The sequence below is a fragment of the Poecile atricapillus genome, chromosome 11 (assembly GCF_030490865.1).
Source record: "Poecile atricapillus isolate bPoeAtr1 chromosome 11, bPoeAtr1.hap1, whole genome shotgun sequence".
NCBI classification, from domain to species: Eukaryota; Metazoa; Chordata; class Aves; order Passeriformes; family Paridae; genus Poecile; species Poecile atricapillus.
The window spans coordinates 2,373,654-2,392,699 of NC_081259.1; the positions used below are offsets into that span (position 1 = coordinate 2,373,654).

The 19,046-nt window shown below is 38.3% G+C and overlaps 1 protein-coding gene across 4 annotated transcripts in view; it reads left to right on the plus strand.

Annotated features, from left to right (window-relative positions):
- DENND4A (DENN domain containing 4A) overlaps positions 1-18,264 on the plus strand; it is a 56,945-nt gene extending 38,681 nt beyond the window's left edge. For 3 of the 4 annotated variants that reach the window (XM_058846568.1, XM_058846570.1, XM_058846567.1), the window contains 17 exons: positions 496-631; positions 1,199-1,405; positions 1,482-1,610; positions 1,883-2,027; positions 3,918-4,037; positions 5,513-5,653; positions 6,534-7,627; positions 8,408-8,618; positions 9,401-9,495; positions 10,287-10,462; positions 10,631-10,777; positions 11,232-11,442; positions 11,691-11,945; positions 12,461-12,578; positions 13,239-13,401; positions 14,290-14,354; positions 14,579-18,264. In XM_058846568.1, the coding sequence (XP_058702551.1) occupies positions 496-631; positions 1,199-1,405; positions 1,482-1,610; positions 1,883-2,027; positions 3,918-4,037; positions 5,513-5,653; positions 6,534-7,627; positions 8,408-8,618; positions 9,401-9,495; positions 10,287-10,462; positions 10,631-10,777; positions 11,232-11,442; positions 11,691-11,945; positions 12,461-12,578; positions 13,239-13,401; positions 14,290-14,354; positions 14,579-14,715 (3,550 nt within the window). In that variant the 3' untranslated portion in view covers positions 14,716-18,264. The other variant, XM_058846571.1, reaches the window with a different exon arrangement.
- Positions 18,265-19,046: the final 782 nt, after the last annotated feature.

The window sequence follows — 19,046 nt, forward strand, 5'->3', positions numbered from 1 at the left end:
ATCACTGAAAACTAGTGTTATTAATTTAGTAACTATGTCATAGGAGTTCTTTGGTTTCTTCATTAATTCTGAGAAATATTTTTAGATCTAATCTGATTTAATCTTTTCGATACTTTGATATTGTTCCTGTTGATTTTGATAAATCTCAGTCATGTGATACTCACTGGGGACTAAGCCACACAGATGATTTTCTTTTATTAACTAGAATCAATACTAATGCATTTGACACATTAATTAAAGAAAATGCTATGACAGAAAATACATTTATCAATTTAAATTGTTTACCTGAATAACAGGTTGAGACTGTTTGTGCAGGCATATGAACTCATGCTGAGGGATTGGTGAGCCACTTTGCCAGTGATGTCCTTAAAGGTTTACTTTTGTGTTTATTTCCTGGGAAGCCTCTGGTGCAAGTGTGTAGTTGATTCCCTTTGCTATTATGTGACATGTTTGCTTTGGAGCTGACTTACCAGAATTGACATGTTTGTCTTACAGCTATAATGGATTTCCAGTATTAAAGCTAGAATTGTTTGAACGACCTGAAGGATTTCTCACAGCACCAAATAACAAACTGTCCTCAAAAGCCAGTAGCCCCAACAGCCCATCACCAATGTTCAGAAGAACTAAACAGGTACTTGCTGATGTTTTTGGAGTGTGAGGTGCTTTGGAGGGGGGACAGTTTGAGTTTGGCTGTAAAGCCTGACTGGCAGTGGCTGCAGCCTGATGATCTGATCTTCTGATCTGGTGACTGTAGGGTCACTGTTAATTGTTCTTTGGATGTGCTTCTTGCTGCACCATATCCTACAAGAGCCCCTGTACAGGTTGTTGCTTGCTGTGCTGTCCCTGTTCCTTCCCCTTTCTTCACACTGTTCTCCATGAATTTTCCACATCCACTTCTTGATTGCTTTTAACTGCACAGGGCTTTGAGGGACTCTAACTTTCAAAGTAATGGATACTTACTGAAATGCAAGGTTTTAGCAGTAGAATATTGCACAGCGACTGTTTTTGGTATCACTCTCACTGCTTTCGTATGCTTTCCCTCTTTATTATATTAATAATATGATATTACTGTTAATATTACTGTTGGACAGTTATTAACTAGTTATACAGATATAATGGTACATGTTCAGTTTTTAACATGTAGCTTTGTGTGGTGTAGATATAAACACACACAAATAATCTCTGTCTCTCTTTCCAGGAAATTAAATCTGCCCACAAAATTGCAAAGAAGTACTCCTCCATCCCCCAGATGTGGTCCAGGTGTTTGCTCCGTCACTGCTACGGCCTTTGGTTCATCTGCCTCCCTGCCTATGTGAAAGTCTGCCACTCCAAAGTCAGGGCTCTGAGAACTGCCTATGATGTGCTACAGAAAATGCACACCAAAAAAATAGATCCACCTGACGAGGTAAAACAACCCCCAAGTCCAGAAGGAGCCTGTGGGTTTGAGGGTGGAGCCAGGGCTCACTGGTGTGTGTTTGCAGGTGTGCTACAGGGTCCTCATGCAGCTGTGTGGGCAGTACGGGCAGCCCGTGCTGGCAGTCAGGGTGCTCTTCGAAATGCAGAAGGCTGGCATCGACCCCAATGCCATCACCTACGGCTACTACAACAAGGTATGATTTAAAGAGGATGGGGGAGAGGACAGAAATACATTTTTATCCAGGCAAATAGAAGGGAGAAAAATAACAGAGCAGTTCAGGTGTGATTCTGTCATTTTTTTTTGTAAGTTGAAAAACATAAGACAGAATCATTTTGTGGGTTTTGGTTTTGTAGATTTAGAAATTTACTGTATTGCTGCCAATGTAACAGTCTGAAATTTAAGGTACCATTTTCACACCTGACTGTTCCTGAAGATAACTGCTTGATTTTGATATTTCCAAAATAGGCTGTTTTGGAAAGCACCTGGCCCTCAAGCAATCGAGGTGGCTATTTCCTCTGGATGAAAATACGAAATGTTGTCTTAGGAATAGCACAGTTTAAAAAAGCATTGAAAAAGCTACCAGCAAGCACTGCACATACGTCTGTTCCTGGTAAAGTATTCACATCCCTCTGGTTTTTTTATTGTCATGCTGATGAGAAAGTTTATTTCAAAAATCTTTCTTTTGTGAGTTCAATAAAACTGTTTTAGAGGAAAAAACCCAATAGATCCTGCCTAATTTTTAAAAAGCAGTCTCTTCTTGCCTTTCAAGCTGAAATAGTCTGCTATTCATTTATTGTATCAGCTATTCATGAGAGAAATTGAGACAAAATATGAACCTGAAATTTGTGATAATTATCCTAGTTCATCCAATAACCAGTCTTAAAATTGGCAGACACTTTTGACCAGCCTTGCCTTTTTTATTTTCCCCTTTTTTTTCACATTAGCTCAGAGACAGCTAGAACTAGTCCTTGAGTTTGCAATACTGATTGCATATTCTGCATACCACCTGCAATGATCATGTTTGTTTTTATCTAGAATATAAGTAAAATATGTGAGGCTGTAAATTTCAGGGTTTCTTTCCTTTTCTTTCCAGTAAAGGCTTAGCTAATGTGAATATCAAATATGGCCATGCCTGGAAATGATATTTTTTAAAGGTACTACTTTCCATGGTTTTTATAACTTCCTGGTAGTAAAGCATGATAGTGAATTTGTAAAGCAGCAGCAATGCAGTTTAGTTTAGTTCAGGCTGACCTTGGAAGACCTTTACAACATACTTTTATAAATGTATGTGGGTCATCTGACTCAGCTTTCAAAGTCCTTCCATCTAGGACTGTTCTATGATTCCAAATGTGTACAAATAAATCTTTGCCCTGACAGACAGAACATACATGATGGCCTTATGGCTAGATTATTTCTCTGGGCCCCAGAGACTCCAGTCCTACTTCTGGCTCTATCATTAACCTTATGGATGGCCTTGAACAATTTTGCTTTATTTCTGCCTGTTCTTCATAGAGCTGAGCTTCCTGATAAGCCATTTTATTGAGAGCCAGCCATGCAAAGCACGGTACAAGAGCTTAGCAATGTTGGTTGCAACTCAGACCATGTAAACTAAGGAAGTGTAAATAATCCTTAATGAAATAACTGTCACTTATATAATTAATAGCATTTGCTTTTGACATCATCTGATTTTTTCAAGCTTACTTTGCATGAAATCTCATAGGTGGAATGTGTGCTGACTCCTCAGGAAATCCAAAAAACTCTCCCATAAATTCCAGAGTATTTTCTTATCTTTGCCATAGCAACAAGGTTTTTACCCTTGTAGCCATTCAGTGCAGCCCCTTTAGAGAAAAGAGGGAAAGAAACATTAAATTATGTTGGACCCTCCTCATTCTGGAGGGAGACTCTATTAATTACACTTGGGCAGAGTTTTGGCTTGAAAATGACCAGATAAGTGGCTTGAATGTTTGCAGGGGGTTTGGGGGTGATGTTGGTTGGCTGGTTTTATTTTAATCTAGTTTTGCAGACAAATTCATATTTGCCTCTGTATTGTTTACGTTCTTTTACTTTTTAGAGTAAAACCATGAGAATCACATGCATTAACATTTCTGTTAACATTAATGTTTCTGAGAAACATTTTACACTAAAAAGAAACAATGTTTAGATGCCTCTTGGAGTTCTTGAAGATGTGACCTTTTTGGTCAAATAAACCAGGCAACAGAATTAAAGTCAACACTGCTTTAATTCAGTATTTAAAAAGAAATGCTGCCCATTACCCCTTTAATTTCATCCTCTAAAGCATCACTTCAGTGTTTATACTGTAATAAGCCAATCCTTTTTCTCTTCTTTTTTTTTTTGGTGGCAAAATGTTCTCTGTTAATTGGAATATTCTTGATAAGAGGCCTTTTAATTACTGTTGGTGTTCAATTTATTCCCCTGAACAGTGTCACATTATTAAATACCATAACTGCCTTTATTCTGATGTTGCTCTGCACTGATATAGGGGCACTTTCAGACACTGCCAATAACACATCACTCAAAGAAGAAGCCAAGCAAGGGAAAACTTGTCTTGAAGACATCCAAGAACAAAAGGAGGACAAGAGAGAGAGTGACTCCAGTTCTCGTACGTATCTTGTGAATACAGATATCTGGTTCATTGGGGATAAATAAGGATTCCAGCAAAAGCTAAGTGGGACAGCTGATTCCTCACAGTGAGTGTGTGTGATAATGCCAGCTTATGTCACTGCCTAAAGTTCTTTATGTGTAATTTTCTGGATGTCTAATGGTTTCATTTGGAAAATTACAGTTCTTTTTTCTCTCCTGTTTCAAATAAGTGATAATGGGAGCATAAAGGCTTAATGATAATTATAGCCTAATGTTTTTGTCTTTTCAAAAAATGAAATTGCCTCATAGGCATGATCTACAGAAAAGCCTTTTCTACCAGTCTGGTTTCTTTATAAGTCCTGTAAGAGGAGAGCAGCTGAAATTTTGCAAGACAGAGAGCTCTAAATTGCCCAGCTCCGTGGAATTCTCAAAGTTTGGGAGATAGATCAGAATGGGAAGGGTTTTTTCTTCAGGTTTTGCATCTGCTGCTCTTGTTTCCTTCAACTGCAGTTGAAAAGCATCAACTTCATGCAAGAAAATAGAAGATCAGATTGTGTAGTAAAATTGTATAATATAAGCATTACAGAGAGTCCCATGTATACTCATAGTAAATGTTCCCCTAGTAATAGAATTGTTTAAATTTTTCAGTGGGCTTTCTCCTACTAGTTGGGTTAGCTTATCCCATTGTCAAGTGATACAAAAGTGTGAGAAAATATGGAGTTAGATAAGTTGCTTCAGTGTTTTCACCACAAGCTTCCTTCCAGCACTAGGATTTTTTTTTTTCAATTTGCTTGAAAAGCTGTCTTGCTCATGATCATAAAAACATACATGTAAGACTACAGACAAGTTATTTAGGTCTAATAAAACTTGGGGATGCAGAAAATGTGAATTCTGCCTAATTTATTACCTTTGGCCATGATTAAGACATTTGTGGCTCTCTGTAATAATATGATGTACTAAAACATTTTGCACTTTTGAAAACAACTTTATTATTGAGTTGCCTGAAATCCCTTAGAGAAGTAGTTCTCTATTTTGGATAGTCACCTGCAGTGGAATTTTTGTTTCATATCTAGAAGAGTTGAATAGGAATATTCACATTTACTTCATTTCTCCTGTGTAATCCTGGGGAAAATGGGATCTGTGTGAAGCTGAGCTCTTGCAAAAGCAGGAGAAAAACACTCTTACACCTTTTCTATTCAAGTGAACAAGGGTGGTCTTAATCTTCACAACCACCACATATTTTGGAATGATTTTTGGGCTCTGTGTAGAGAAGCTTATGGAACTTCTAGCTTTTAGAACATTTCAGAAGTAATGCTGGGAGTTAAATTTCCTTTATGAGAAGCTCTGCCCAGGCAGATATCAGCCTGTGCATCATGGGATGGGTGCAACAAGGTGTCACTTAACCCTGTGTGAGGTGTCCAGCAGGTAATGGGGACTTAAGATTTAAGGGGTGTTCCTTGGATTCTGCAAAACTCTGTCCTTTTCTGTCTGCAGTGTCTGAAGTGGAGAGCACAAAAGGGAGTGGGGACTGCTTGCCCAAACTGAATTACCAGAACTCCAAGAATGACAAAACCACTTCCAGCATCGTGCGGCTCAACGGCACCGTTGACAATACCATGGCAGAAGGGAGCAGGGGTGAGTGCAGGGGAAATACATACACATCTGATTTGTTACTAATGAGTTCTGAGTTGTGTTCCTAACTTCTGCTGTCCACTAAACCTGTAGTATTTTATTGCTGCAATAGCAGTGGCTGATGAAAAGTGGAGGAGGGATAAGTTTAGGTTGGAGTCAGTGTATGCTGTGTCAGGAAGATGGATGGGAATATTCTGCATTTCCAGTTTTTTTCTTGTTTGTTCTGTTTTTTGCTGTAATTAACATCTGCTTACAAATCATCAAAATCTTGTTGTTTTTTTCTTATAACATCCAGCAAGTAATTAATTTCTTCAGGATGGACAAGGGGTTTTTGTATAGTAAAATTAAAAAGATACTTTCAGACATTTTCATGAGTCTTTAGTAATGTCAGGTCTGGTTATTGTAATAATGTCAGCAATGCTTGAAATATCGTAATAGACTTTAAAGTCTGCATCTTTATGCACTGGCAAAACAATGGAGGTTTCTCTGACAATAATTCCTTTTGTTGGCTCTGTTTCTAAATCATGAAGTTAGAAAGTGATGCTTTTTTTTTTGCAATTTCCTCAATACCTGTGCTATCCTTAGCTTTCAAGCCTCATAGTAATGTCTTCAAAAGGGGGATGTAAATACAACTGAGGCTTGATGGTGTCTCTCAAAATGCTCTTCAGGTTGTATGATTTTACTCCTCTTTTAAATGTTTTATTGTCTGTCCCTTCCTAAAAGTTATGGCCATAGCTCAACATTTCAACCTCTATCACAACACAGTGAATTCCATCTCTGTGTTGTAAAATGTTTGAAAGATGAGACAAATTTGCATTCTTTTGTACATTGGTTTAGTTTTCTTGTACAGCAACAAATAAAGCACCTTGATCTGTTTTTTCAGAGAGTTCTGTAGGATTGCTGTTTACATCATCTTTTGAGGATGCCAATGAAGCAGAAGTTATAAAAAGTAAATCCTTAAGAAAGAGACATAAAAGTGCAGTGGAAGCTGACTTAAGGGAGATGCCGTGGGAAAGCAGGAACCGGAACCTGAGTGGAGATGGCTTGGTGGGACTCATGATAAACAGAATCAACCAGGAAGCAAACCCTGGAGAAATCGTTGAAAAACTGGGAGCCGATGCCAAAATTCTATCTAGTGCATTACAGAAAAGCATAAGGCCAAAAACTCTTAATATCAGATCTTCCTCTTTAGAGTCGAAGAGAGAAAGCCTGGAGAAAGAATCCAGTGATGAAGATGCAGCCTTTGATTGCAGTTTTACAGATAAAACAGAGTCTCCTGTTATCTTTGATCTGGAAGACCTGGATGCAGAGCCCGAAACACCAACAGCAGTGAAAGCTTCCAGTGAAAAATCTAAAAGGTTGCAAAGAAAGAGCAGCTTTCCAGTAAAGCCAGTTGAAAAAACAGATGTTGAAACTGGATTTGATCCATTGTCTCTGCTGGTTGCTGAGACAGAGCAGCAGAAAGAGGAGGAGGAGGATGATGATGACAGAAGTGTTTCTACTCCATCTGCAAGAAGAGATTTAGCTGAAGAAATAGTCATGTACATGAACAACATGAGCAGCCCTTTGTCCAGCCGTGCCCCAAGCATTGAGCTGCAAAAACCCTTTGATGACAGAAATGTGAATAAGAGGAGCCCAACTATTATCCAGCCTTGTAGGAGGTCCAGCCTTCCCCCAAACTCCCCAAGGCCACCCAGTCTTACCAAATCCAAGAGTTACTACACAAAAAATGATGAAAGGCCAAGGGACAGGCTTTGGTCTTCCCCAGCTTATTCCCCAAACAGCCCAGCCAGGGAGCAGCCCCAGGACACAACCAGTGCATTGACACTTGTGTCATCACCATCATTCAACTTGGACACACTGCTAACCCCTAAGTTTGATGTTCTGAAAAGCAGCATGTTCTCTGCTGGAAAAGGGGTTGCAGAGAAAGCAAGCAAGTGGTACTCCAAATTCGCAATGTATGCTGCATCTGCAAAGGTAAATGTTTATTAAGAACCTATAAATTAAGGAAAAATCTTTGCAAAGGTTTAATTACTGATTCACATGTGATGAATCCCTTGCATGACATGTCATTGTAGACTATTTACATTGTTTTAATCATGTTTGATATACTAGAACCCTAATTTTAATATCCTGAATGAAATTTTAGTCTAGCTTGGGTTCTGAATATATTTAATGGGAGAACATAAGTGTGTTGACAGAACAAAGATTGCTCTGGCTTTCCTTCTTAACCTAAGGAAGAAACACTTATATAAACAAATACTGGTTTGAAGTCTTTATTGCTTTTATGAGTAAGGGGAAATCTGGTTGTGTTGTTGCCAAAATAATTTAAAGCTAATTTTGATCTGAGGTCATTTGTTAGAATGTTGGCTGCTGCTACCAATTCAAACCAAAGCTACTTTTCTTCCCAGTCCTTGGGAATGAAGAGAGATACTTGCCTTGTCTATCCTAATGTATTCCTACAGCTGCTGATAATTCATGTAGCAATGGGGTGAAAAAGTTGTAGGAAATAAGATGGTTATGATTTCACTTAATTATTTTTGTTAGGAGAATACTTAAAAAATAATCCTGGTGTAGCTGTTTAGCCTAGAGTGGGATTTGCCTTGTCTTGCATCAGTTCTGAACACAGTTCTGTGATCCTCCAAGGAGGGAGGGTCATGCCTGAAGTTTACTGAGACAAAGAAGACTGCCCCTTTTTTTTGGAAATAGTTTTGCTTTCCTTTCATTTTCTCACTGGAACTTCTTTTCTGTTCTCAGGATCAAAATTCAGACCGAGCAAGTGTTTCATCTCTTGGAGCTCTGGACTCAGAATCTACTTCTCTCACTGATGAAGATGTCTGCAATGATTTTGAAAGTGCTTCTCCTCAAGAGAACACCACATCAGAAATTAAGGGAATTAGCATCAGCAAGACAAGCCTGGAAAGCTCAGCTTCCCATGATAGCTCAGCTAAGCAATTTGACCAGTGTGGTAAGAGACAGCTTTTGCATGGCATTCATCATCCTGAACAAAAACATTCCAGTTTTAAAAGTTGTTCTTTCATAATTCTCAGTTTAGGATCACCCTAGTAAGGGTAAGGTTCCTTTTTGTGGAAAAAGTAAATTTTCTTTTACTACCTGAAAACACTTATTCAAATAGGAAACCCTTTGAATCCTTGCGTATTCATGTAAGCACCTAAATTGTGTAAGTTCTACAGCTCCAGAAAACATCCATGAGAACATTGTTAACTTCATTGGTCTGGTTCTATTTTCTAAAAGTAATAAAAACACTTTTTAAAAAAATCTGTTATAATTTTCCAGAAGCTGCTGTTGAATCTGATTATCAGACAGAATGTAGATTTTTTTTTTTTTTTTTTTTTTTTGTCTAATCTGTGCTGGCTAATTGTTCATGACTTTTGTATCACTTTCTGATGTCATTTGGGGTACAAACAGCATCTCTTGTCCTTCCCTAGCTTTTGTCCACACAGAAAGTGTGGTTATGAATTACTTAAAATTTGTTTCCGAGCTACCAACTGTTGTTAACAGAGAAAAGTGAACATATGGAAATTGTTTGTTGGCTGCTTTTTTTTTTTGCCTTGGTTGGTGCTGGGCAGATGGCAGCCTCACACTCCACAGTTCTGTACCAGTGTATCTCATTTGTTGCATCTTCTATCACACATTTTATTTTAACTGCAGCATTGTTTGAGCAGAAAAACAGGGTGCTAAAAATGTATTTTCTAAATAACGAGTACTTTGGGTTTCTTCTGCTAACAGGTTCTCTTTCCAAGTTCCCTTTACCTGACAAATCAGAGTTGGTGTCTTCCTGCAGCACCAGCAGTACCAGCGTGTTCCAGAACTACGCCATGGAGGTACAGGATGATTTACAGATTTAATTGATGGACTTTGGAGCATGTGTCTTTAAACATGATTATTATCTGTATCTCTGGTAAAGTTCAAAGCTTCAAACTAAGACACTGAAAGACAGATGGATATTTCTGTCACAAAGTAGATTTAATTTCAAATCCTGCTCTAGAAAGGTCTTTATTTCAGTCACATCTTTTGATCCTTAAAGCTTCACTTCTCAAAAGTTTGCTATTGGATGCAATTGAATTCAGGCATCTAAATCCCTTGTGGAGATAAATTTGTTCAAAGTGAAAATACCAAGTCTGAAGTAGCACTTGATGTTTAAACATACAGAAGAGAGAACTACCTATTTCCTGGTGTGTCTTCCAGTAAGATCACGTCTCTTTTCACTGTTAGGCTGGTTTGGGGGCTTTTCATTGTTTTCTTTACTTTTTCCCCCCCTCCACTAGATTTAGGTTAATGACTGTTCATTTTCACTTTTTTTTTTTTTTTCCCATTTCTATAATACTGACAGTCACTACAAAAGTATGTTTAAATTCTAATCATAATTTATGTAGCTGCATAAATATTCCTTTGCTTTTATGCTCACAGATTACAGATAATGTTATTGTTAAATATAATACTATTAAACAACTGGTTAATTTTAATCTGAGAAGCAATAAGAGGATGAACTTGTATGCAAGTGGGAGGAATATTCATCAAAGGGCAAAGATTTTGGCTGTAGTTTTAAGTGCTTTGTGACACAAAAGTAGCTTTGGGAACGTGTTCTAGTGAGTTCTGTTCCTGCCCTGTGCAGGTCCTCATCTCGAGCTGTTCTCGGTGTCGGACTTGTGACTGTTTGGTTCATGATGAAGAAATCATGGCAGGCTGGACAGCAGATGATTCAAATCTCAATACCACATGTCCCTTCTGTGGCAATTTATTCCTGCCTTTTTTAAGCATAGAAATCAGAGATCTTCGGCGGCCTGGACGGTAATAACAATATTTGAATTTTCCTCAATTTTAAATGCTCATATTGGAAATGGAGCTTTTTTTGTTTGGTATTTAGGTTATTTGGGTTGCCTTTGGTTTTCAAGGGTTTTTTGATTTTTTTTTGTCTTTTTTTTTTAATAATATTAAGCTTTTGATTTTCCCCTGCAGGTATTTTCTGAAGTCCAGCCCTTCTACAGAAAATATGCAGTTCCCATCCCTTTTCTCCAATCAGAGTGGGAAGTCCTGTAACACCACAGCCACTGTTGGCCTCACTACATCCCTGATGTCTGTGCAAGAGGATATCAATTCAAATAGGTAAATGTGCATTTCTTGCCTAGGAATTCCTCAGCTTCACTGTGCATATGCATGTATTTTAATCAATAGAAATAAATTTATATTATATTCTTTGAAGAGGAGAGATTGATTTGAGAGAGGATCCCTCTGCTGCCTCTCCCGTATCTCTCAGCTGGCCACATCATCCTTTCTCTGCCTGATACACACCATTTCATCCCTAATATAGAAATTCATGTTGGTATTTGTAATTCTGCAAGTTTTATGAACTCTTTTGAGGATGTTTGTGTTCATCATCAGTGCCAGGGGGAATAAATCTTGCACTGTAACATGAATGAGTGTGTTGACTGACAAGGCAGAATTCAAACTGTCAGGTCCATTATTTCCAGTTTATTTCTGTCTGTTTGTGTACACGTTGGTGCACTCAGAGTAAAACAAAAAGCTGAGGTTTTTTTCTTCTTTTTTTCCTCTCCTCTAGCAAATCTAAGCAGCATGACAGTGTTTATGCCAGAAGTATCCAGATCCCCTCAGGAAGAAGACAAAATGCCTCTGGGTCAGAATGTACAAGTCATCCTGTAGCAAGGAGCATCAGTACTTTTGGTCCTTTGGAAGAAGATGAGAAGGAAAACCAGAAGATCAGCCATATCATTCCTACTGGTAGCCTGCCTGCTACTTTGCAAGGACCAACAGTGTGTAGTTTTTCTACCTTAAAAGTATTTTTTTCCTGTTTGCCATAGATTATATAATCTGTAACAGCATTAACCTTCCTAAATTACAGTAAATGCTAGGTTGTATTATTAAAACTAATGCTAGTTGTAGCTTTTAGATTTTGGTGTGTGTGTGTCATAGGGAACAAAAGCATTTATAAGACCTTGGAAAGACAGTTACATTCATTACATTAGTTACAACTAATGGTGTTTTTTCTCTGTTACTCCAGGATTCCCTGGGCCTGGAATGGCGCTTGCCTAGTCCTGATCCTATAACAGTTCCATACCTCAGTCCTCTCGTTGTATGGAAAGAGCTTGAAAGCTTACTTGAAAATGAAGGGGATCATGCAATAACAGTGGCAGACTTTGTAGATCATCATCCCATCGTGTTCTGGAATTTGGTGTGGTATTTCAGGCGCTTGGACTTGCCCAGCAACTTACCAGGATTAATACTTTCTTCTGAGCACTGCAATAAGAACTCCAAGGTATGGACTCTGATAGAAAACACTGACATATGAGAAATGGTTGTTTTCCTATATAGGAAACCATTACATGACTCAGTAACTCTTTAGAAATATGTCTTGCACTATGCTGAGCCCAGTCCTGAATTGGTAAAGAATGTGTCAGCTGAGGGAAGATATTCAAAACTCTGGAACATATGTTCAGCAGTCCTTGTGAGGGCCAGTGTTTAGCTCTTACTCATCCCACTGCAATTTGTGATCCTCAGTTTCAAGAAGGATAAAGTTACTAGTCAGTTTTGTTGCTATTTGAGTAGCTAAGCAGTAGAAGGAGGAAATTTAGATTTTAGGACTGTAGAAAATAGCCAAAATACTAATTTGCCATGTCACTGATGATCTCTTTCAGATTTTACTTTCTGTATGTAGTTTTAATAGCAAAGCTTTTTTACCATGAGACCTAGAGATGTGAAGATACATGTTAAATACAGAACTCCTTTGTCATGACTTTGTAATAAAATGCCTTTGTGCATCCTCCTGTTCAGATTCCACGGAACTGCATGTCAGAGGACAGTAAATATGTTCTTATTCAGATGCTATGGGACAATATGAAATTGCATCAGGATCCGAGGCAGCCTCTGTATATTCTGTGGAATGCTCAGAGTAAGTTTTCTTTCTTGTGGATTATGGTGGTATTTTTTAAGAACACCTCTCATTCTGAGCAACTGAAGCATGTGTGTTGAGAAAAGATGTCTTTGTGGATAGTTCACACGAGCTACAATACAGATTTTTGATCATACTGCTTTTTGTCTTGCAGGTCAAAATCGCACTCTTTTGTTTGAGAGTGAGTGTTCAGTTTGGTGTTGCTATTCTCAGTTTGGGTGACTTGTTTTGGGAGGGAGGTTGGTTCTGTGCTTAGCAGTAAACTGCTTGAACAAGTTTTAGTTTTCCAGCATTTCTGTTTCAAATCATTGACTGGTATTGCCAGTGGCTTTTTCTTCACTGGGATGGGAGGAATGAGAGGGAATACGTTTCATTGATGCCGTTCATCCACTTAGCTCATGTTCTTATTTTTAGAATTTGCTTTCTCAGAGTTTTGTTGCTGGTGTTGGATCACACACCTGAAAATAGCTCATGGCCCATTGCATCTGTTGAGTTTTCTTATGTGCTTTTTGTGTTCTACATTGACAGTTTTTTGACTTGGTGTTTTGTTCACTACATACATGTCAATATTTTCACAGATTCTATAGCCTTTTTTTAACAACTCTGTACTTGCTACACAAAGAATCTATTTATTCTTACACCCTTTCTAATGTTTTTCAGCCCAGAAGTACCCGATGGTCCAGTTATTGCAAAAAGATGATGACTCCTTTAACCAGGAGCTCTTGAGGAGTATGGTGAAAAGCATTAAGATGAATGATGTGTATGGACCAATGAGTCAGATCCTGGAGAGGCTCAACAAGTGGCCACATATTAAAAGACAGAGGTAAGACCACCAACATGCCTAGCTGGAGCAGAGTTGGGCAATAATCAGCTTATTAATGTGAATTATATTTTCCTAGTCTGTTTTTTTTTAAAGAAGAAAGCACTGTTTTTCACCAGTGTTCTCAAATTTATCACTTTGGAATAATTTTTTATGGTAACTTTCACCAACTTTTTCCTCTCACCCTCCCCTTTACAGCCACCTCTTTTTCTTACCTCTGAGCAATGGGAACTAGGGATTGTGTATATATGTGTAGATTTTGTTATTGAATGTTATTCATAAATTAGCAGGTGTTTTAAAATAAAAACCCTACACTTGTTTCTAGGGTATATGGGTAGATTTGGGGTTTGTTTTCAAGTCTTCTGTAGAGGACAGAAAAGGAGCTAAGAGAGGTTATGTCTCATATTTAGACAGGGTTTTTTTCCATTAGCAGTGGAGTTGGTGAACGTTAATTCCTGTGAATCTTCATTTCTTGCCTGGATTTACTGATTTATACAAGGGTATACAACAGGCTTGTCAACAGCTGGAGCATTGACAAGGTGTTTATTTGCTTGTCTGCCTGCTTTTTCAAGCTAATGTGAAAATGCAGAAAAGCAAATTCCTTGCCTGGTGAAATTTTGTGGAATTTGGTTGAGTGTTTAAGTGTGTTTTTCTTTCTGCATGCAACTGGTGCAACTTCCAGGGGACCTACCATGGGTGATGTCCATATGTGGGGAGTCCAGGACATTCTGCAGAGCTCAGAAATGACAATATTTTGAAGGCACAACCAGGAATTATGTTCAAAATGCCTCTTTTTAATAAGTTGTCTTTAAATGCTTCAATCTATTTTTAAAAGAGATTGTTTTGTGCTGTATCAGTGCAGTATATAAATTGGGGTTTTTACCATTTCAGGAGCCTTTACAGAGAAATACTGTTTCTTTCACTTGTTGCCCTGGGAAGAGATAACATTGATATAGGTGAGTTCTGCCAACTATTCAAATGAGCACAGCTGATGAATTTATGTGAACTTAGTTGTTCAGCTTCCAGAAAAAATAATCTGTAGATTAGATGTGTGCCACTCTGTAGTAAGTGCCAGATAAAAAGGACTTTACTTTTATTTTGTGCTGATAAATGCAGCTGTCGTGGCATTTGGGTGATGTTTTTGAGCTTGGTATCTAAAGTTGTTTTTCCCTTCCTGCAGATGCTTTTGACAGAGAGTACAAAATGGCCTATGATCGTCTCACCGCTAATCAAGTGAAGAACACTCATAACTGCGATAGACCACCGAGCACTGGAGTGATGGAATGCAGAAAGATTTTTGGAGAACCATATCTTTAAATATACCTGGCTAAAGAGGTGATATCTATGACGTATTTCTGTGTAAAATAACCACTTCAGTCACAAGGAACATCTCAGTCTTCAGTGTTCAGGAACGTGTGTGCGATGGACTGTGGCAGGAGGCCTCGGGAAATTTGGCCTGGCTGCAGTTGTGGAGATGGACAGAGAGCAAAATGGGCCAAATATTATTTCCCTGTCCCTTGTCCTTTCTGGAAATCGGTGTGTGGAGAGGCAGGTTCTAAACAAAATCAGTTCTCTGACTTGGGACAACATATTACAGCTCCCTTAAAAAAAAACATAACAGGTGGACAGAAACAATGCACTGAAACTAATGTGAGCGAAGGAAATTCTTCAGAATCTATTGTTTACATAGAATATTCATGATGTTATGAAGAGCATACAAAGTTGTATTATACATATTTTAAATTGTTTATAGTAAGTTGATATTTTTTTAATTTTTTTAAATTACTGGAGTGAATTTTAAACGGACTTGCTGCAGAAGCAATACAGTGCTTATTTTTTTTGCAGTACACTGCTATTTATAGTAACTTGTCCAGTTACTTTTTGAAGAGTGATTTGTTTTTAAAGCAGAATAGAAAATGTTAACCTTCACCTAGACAGTACTGGAGATCCAGGATTTCTCTCATGCACACTTGGAAAATGTGTTACCACAGCAATCAGAAGGAAGGTATGGTAAATTTTGCAAAACTCTAACGAATACACTGATGTCTCTGTGAAACACTTCTATAGAAATCTTCTCTTCCTTTCATGTTCCCTTCCCTCCCCACTCCCTAGGAAAGGGAAAACACATTGAAGAGTCCTATGGATTTTGTTTTGGAATCAGCTCATCTCAGCTGCTGGCATTGGTTAGTGTGGCCTCATTCCAGATGTGCCAGCCTGCAGTGAGTTCTCCAGGAACATGCAGGGTTCACAGTCTCAGTGGTTGTGTTTGAAACACTCAGTACAACACCACATAATGCCCATCCAAAACTTCTAACTCAAGTACATCCAGAAAACTTGCTACAGGGAATTACAGGGAATGTAACTTATTGGGGCATATTGTGCTTAGTTAAACATACTTGGAATGTTTTGTCTCTGTTTCACAGGCAAAACAACTTTTTTGTTCTCAGAAGAAAACTGCTAAATCAATCCTTGTGGTGGAGTCATGGCTTTTGCTTCTTGTTTTCTTGTTCTAGACATTTAAAAAATGTTCTGTGCTCTTAGTCACATAGCAACTCCTCACCAGAAGGTAGGCTACAAGGAAAATATCAGAAGTCTTGCATGGAGGTGGAAAAACAGACATTGAACTGTATAAAACACCCTAAACAAATTTAAATCATGCTTTAACAAATAGCTTTATTTTAAGTAATCTTAATGATTTTCTATTTTTAATTTAAGTTGTTGCTGTTATAATACTTCCAAATATTCAACTATTACATTAGATTTTATATTGCAGTCTGCCTACCAGTAGGTGTTTTTAAAAACATCTTTGGTTAGCAAGTATCATAAACCAGCAATACTTAGGCAGGAAGGTAATAAACCTTAAAGCTCACAGATACTTCATTAAGTGAAATAGAGCAAGCCTTAGAGGCATAAATGAGAAGTGATGCTGCTATGAAGCTCTGTAACCTCCTCCCAGACCTCTGTAGAGTTGTAAGAAGAAGCTGCCCTAAGAAGAAAGGATTTAAAACATGTAGAGCTGCAGGTATGTGGTGATGATAATTGCAGGATGTAGTCTTGGATACAGCTCCCATCGGGTAATGCCTCTTCTCTAACATGCTGCTAATTATGTAGCTGACCTTTTTGAAAGTATCCCCCCACCTGAGGTGGAGCTAGCAGTGCTACACTTACCACATCTTTCACATTTAATTTATTTTAACAATTTGTGATGCTCTTTTGTACTGCCACGCTTGTACAGTGTCCTTTGTGCATGAAATGGAGCTCCTTTTTTTCACCCAGGTACATGGTAGAGATACCCTCTTCATTCCTCTGAACTATTGTAAAATAAACAGGCTATTTTTGAACACATTCCCTGTAAGTACCCCTTAGTGTGCATGGCTGCTCTGCTCTGTACAGTAGGAATGCTGCTTACTTACCATGGAACTCTTGCCTCCAGTAGTTGCTGTACTTAGGCTCCTAGCTGGGTGTGCCCTGGGGAAAGTCGTGTTCCCAGCTCCCTGCAGTTCTGTTTCCCACTGGGACAGCCACTGTTCTATAGGACCTTCAAGCCATGAAATGAGAGAGAGCAAGTGCTTTTTCCAGAGCTGCTGTGGGGTGTTAGAGGGGCTGAGCTATGACCCAGCTTCCCACTCCCATCGCAGGGTGGCTGAAGAGCTGAGCCCACTCCCCATCCCCAGGACACGGCGCAGATGTGGCGGCAACACTGTCACACGTGGCCCCTTCATCCTAGTCCCAGCCTCCTTGTAAGGACTTCCAACTGCCTCCAGACTTATAAACCCAACCAGTTTCACTTCTTTCCAACATCCCCCAGCACTGTCAGGGAGTGGATACTGCCCTGGGAGCAGGGCTGTCTGTGCAGCCTTCACACAATCCCTCTGTTCCTGCATCCCCGGCGTGGCTCTCCTGAAGCGTTGCCAGTGTTAATTTGGGTGTGCTTTTAAATTACTCTATCATGTAGTAGTTCATCAAGTGAAATCATTATACTTAATGAATTGTTTTATAAAGTCTGTTGCAAGTCAGTCCACTGTAGAAATATATAAAAATAGAGTTGGAATAACAACATACTATAAGTGGGAAATTTTCTTCATTCAAGTCATAATGTTCCAAACGTATCCTGAGGTCGACAATTTTTAAGCATCATACAATTCAGTGTTGAAACAGTTTTCAAATGTCACTGTCCTTTATTAGAAAAGCAATTTGACTATATTTTCCAATACCACAAAGATAAATAAATAAAATATTTGAGACATATTTTCAATTTAAAATTTTGTATGAACTGAATTTTCTCCTTTTGTGTACTAAATAATGCTAATGTCCAAAACCTTAAACAAAGGTTTTACATTTGCAGTGCAATATATATTTTCCTTTACTTATGGTTCCACTGGAATAATTATTGGAGATGAAATACTGAAATGTGAATAGAAATTGTGCTGTTTCTCTGACACTGCTGTGTCCCATTTGAGAAAGTTTGCTGTTGGTACAGTTACAGCCTTATGAATTTGACTTCCACTGGCAAATTAAATGATTTGTATCCCAAGAAAGAGAAAATTCCTGCATGTAAAATCTTAGTGTAACAAATGGGAGATGCAAATAGTAATAATAGAGAGGGGTATTTCTGGATATTATCTCACTGGGATTTAAAAATGGTACTTCGTTAGTCTGCAAGCAGCACTTTTTAAATGAATGGTTGTAGATTTGTAAATATGTAATGTTTAAATTTTATTTACCAAAAACCAGTATGTTGGATGTTTGCTTTGGTTTGTAGTTCCTTTAAAATATGCAAAGTCAATGTTCACAATGTTAAGGTTTTTTTCTGTCTCATCCAAAAAAAGAAGTTTTACAGTGAGTCAATAAAAAGCTTAAAATCTTTCTGGTTATTTTCATTAACATTTTATTAGATTGATTAGAATGACAGAAATGTCTGCAGCTCTTAACCACATTGTGTGCTCCCATGAGGTGTTAACAATAAACCTCTCAGGTATGGTGATGTCACTGGTGTTTCTTCATCTTGTTTATGTAGAAGTCAGTGCTAACAAGAATTACTGCTGGTTAAATAATCTGTAGCTGTCAGAGATTAGTGTCTGGATGAAAACAAGCCCCCAGCATTCAACTCCTTGTTGTATTTGATTGCTTTAGTTTTGATTAGAGGTAATGTGGTGTTCTAACCCCTGAGTCTTGTTGCAGCAAGATGTAAACCCAGGTGCCATCACGTTGGTACTGGTGGCATTTTACAGGAGTTTGAGGCACTGCATTGCAAGATCAGGTACAGATCTGAAAGGAGCTCAGTGCAGTTTGAGCTGCAGCCTGTGTGTCCACACAGGGATTTTAAGTAGAGCAGTTCCATAAAGGCCCAGCCACAGCAGTCTGATTCTCTTCCCACTGAAATAAAATTATTTTTTATATTTCAGGGAGTTTGAGCAGTTCACTGACCAGTTTGAAGTGTTTTCCTGAAAAATTTGTATAATGAGTAAATATTTTGTGTGAAAATCAGCTCCTCTACCTTGAGGGGATCAGCCATAGTGAAAATTCGATGCATCTAAATTTTATCAGCCTTTCCACAAGTGCCTAAATGTGTTTTATTTAATATTGGTCATTTCAGTATCTGTTCTGATCCTAAAGAAAAACAGTAGAGGCTGACACACCACTTAAGA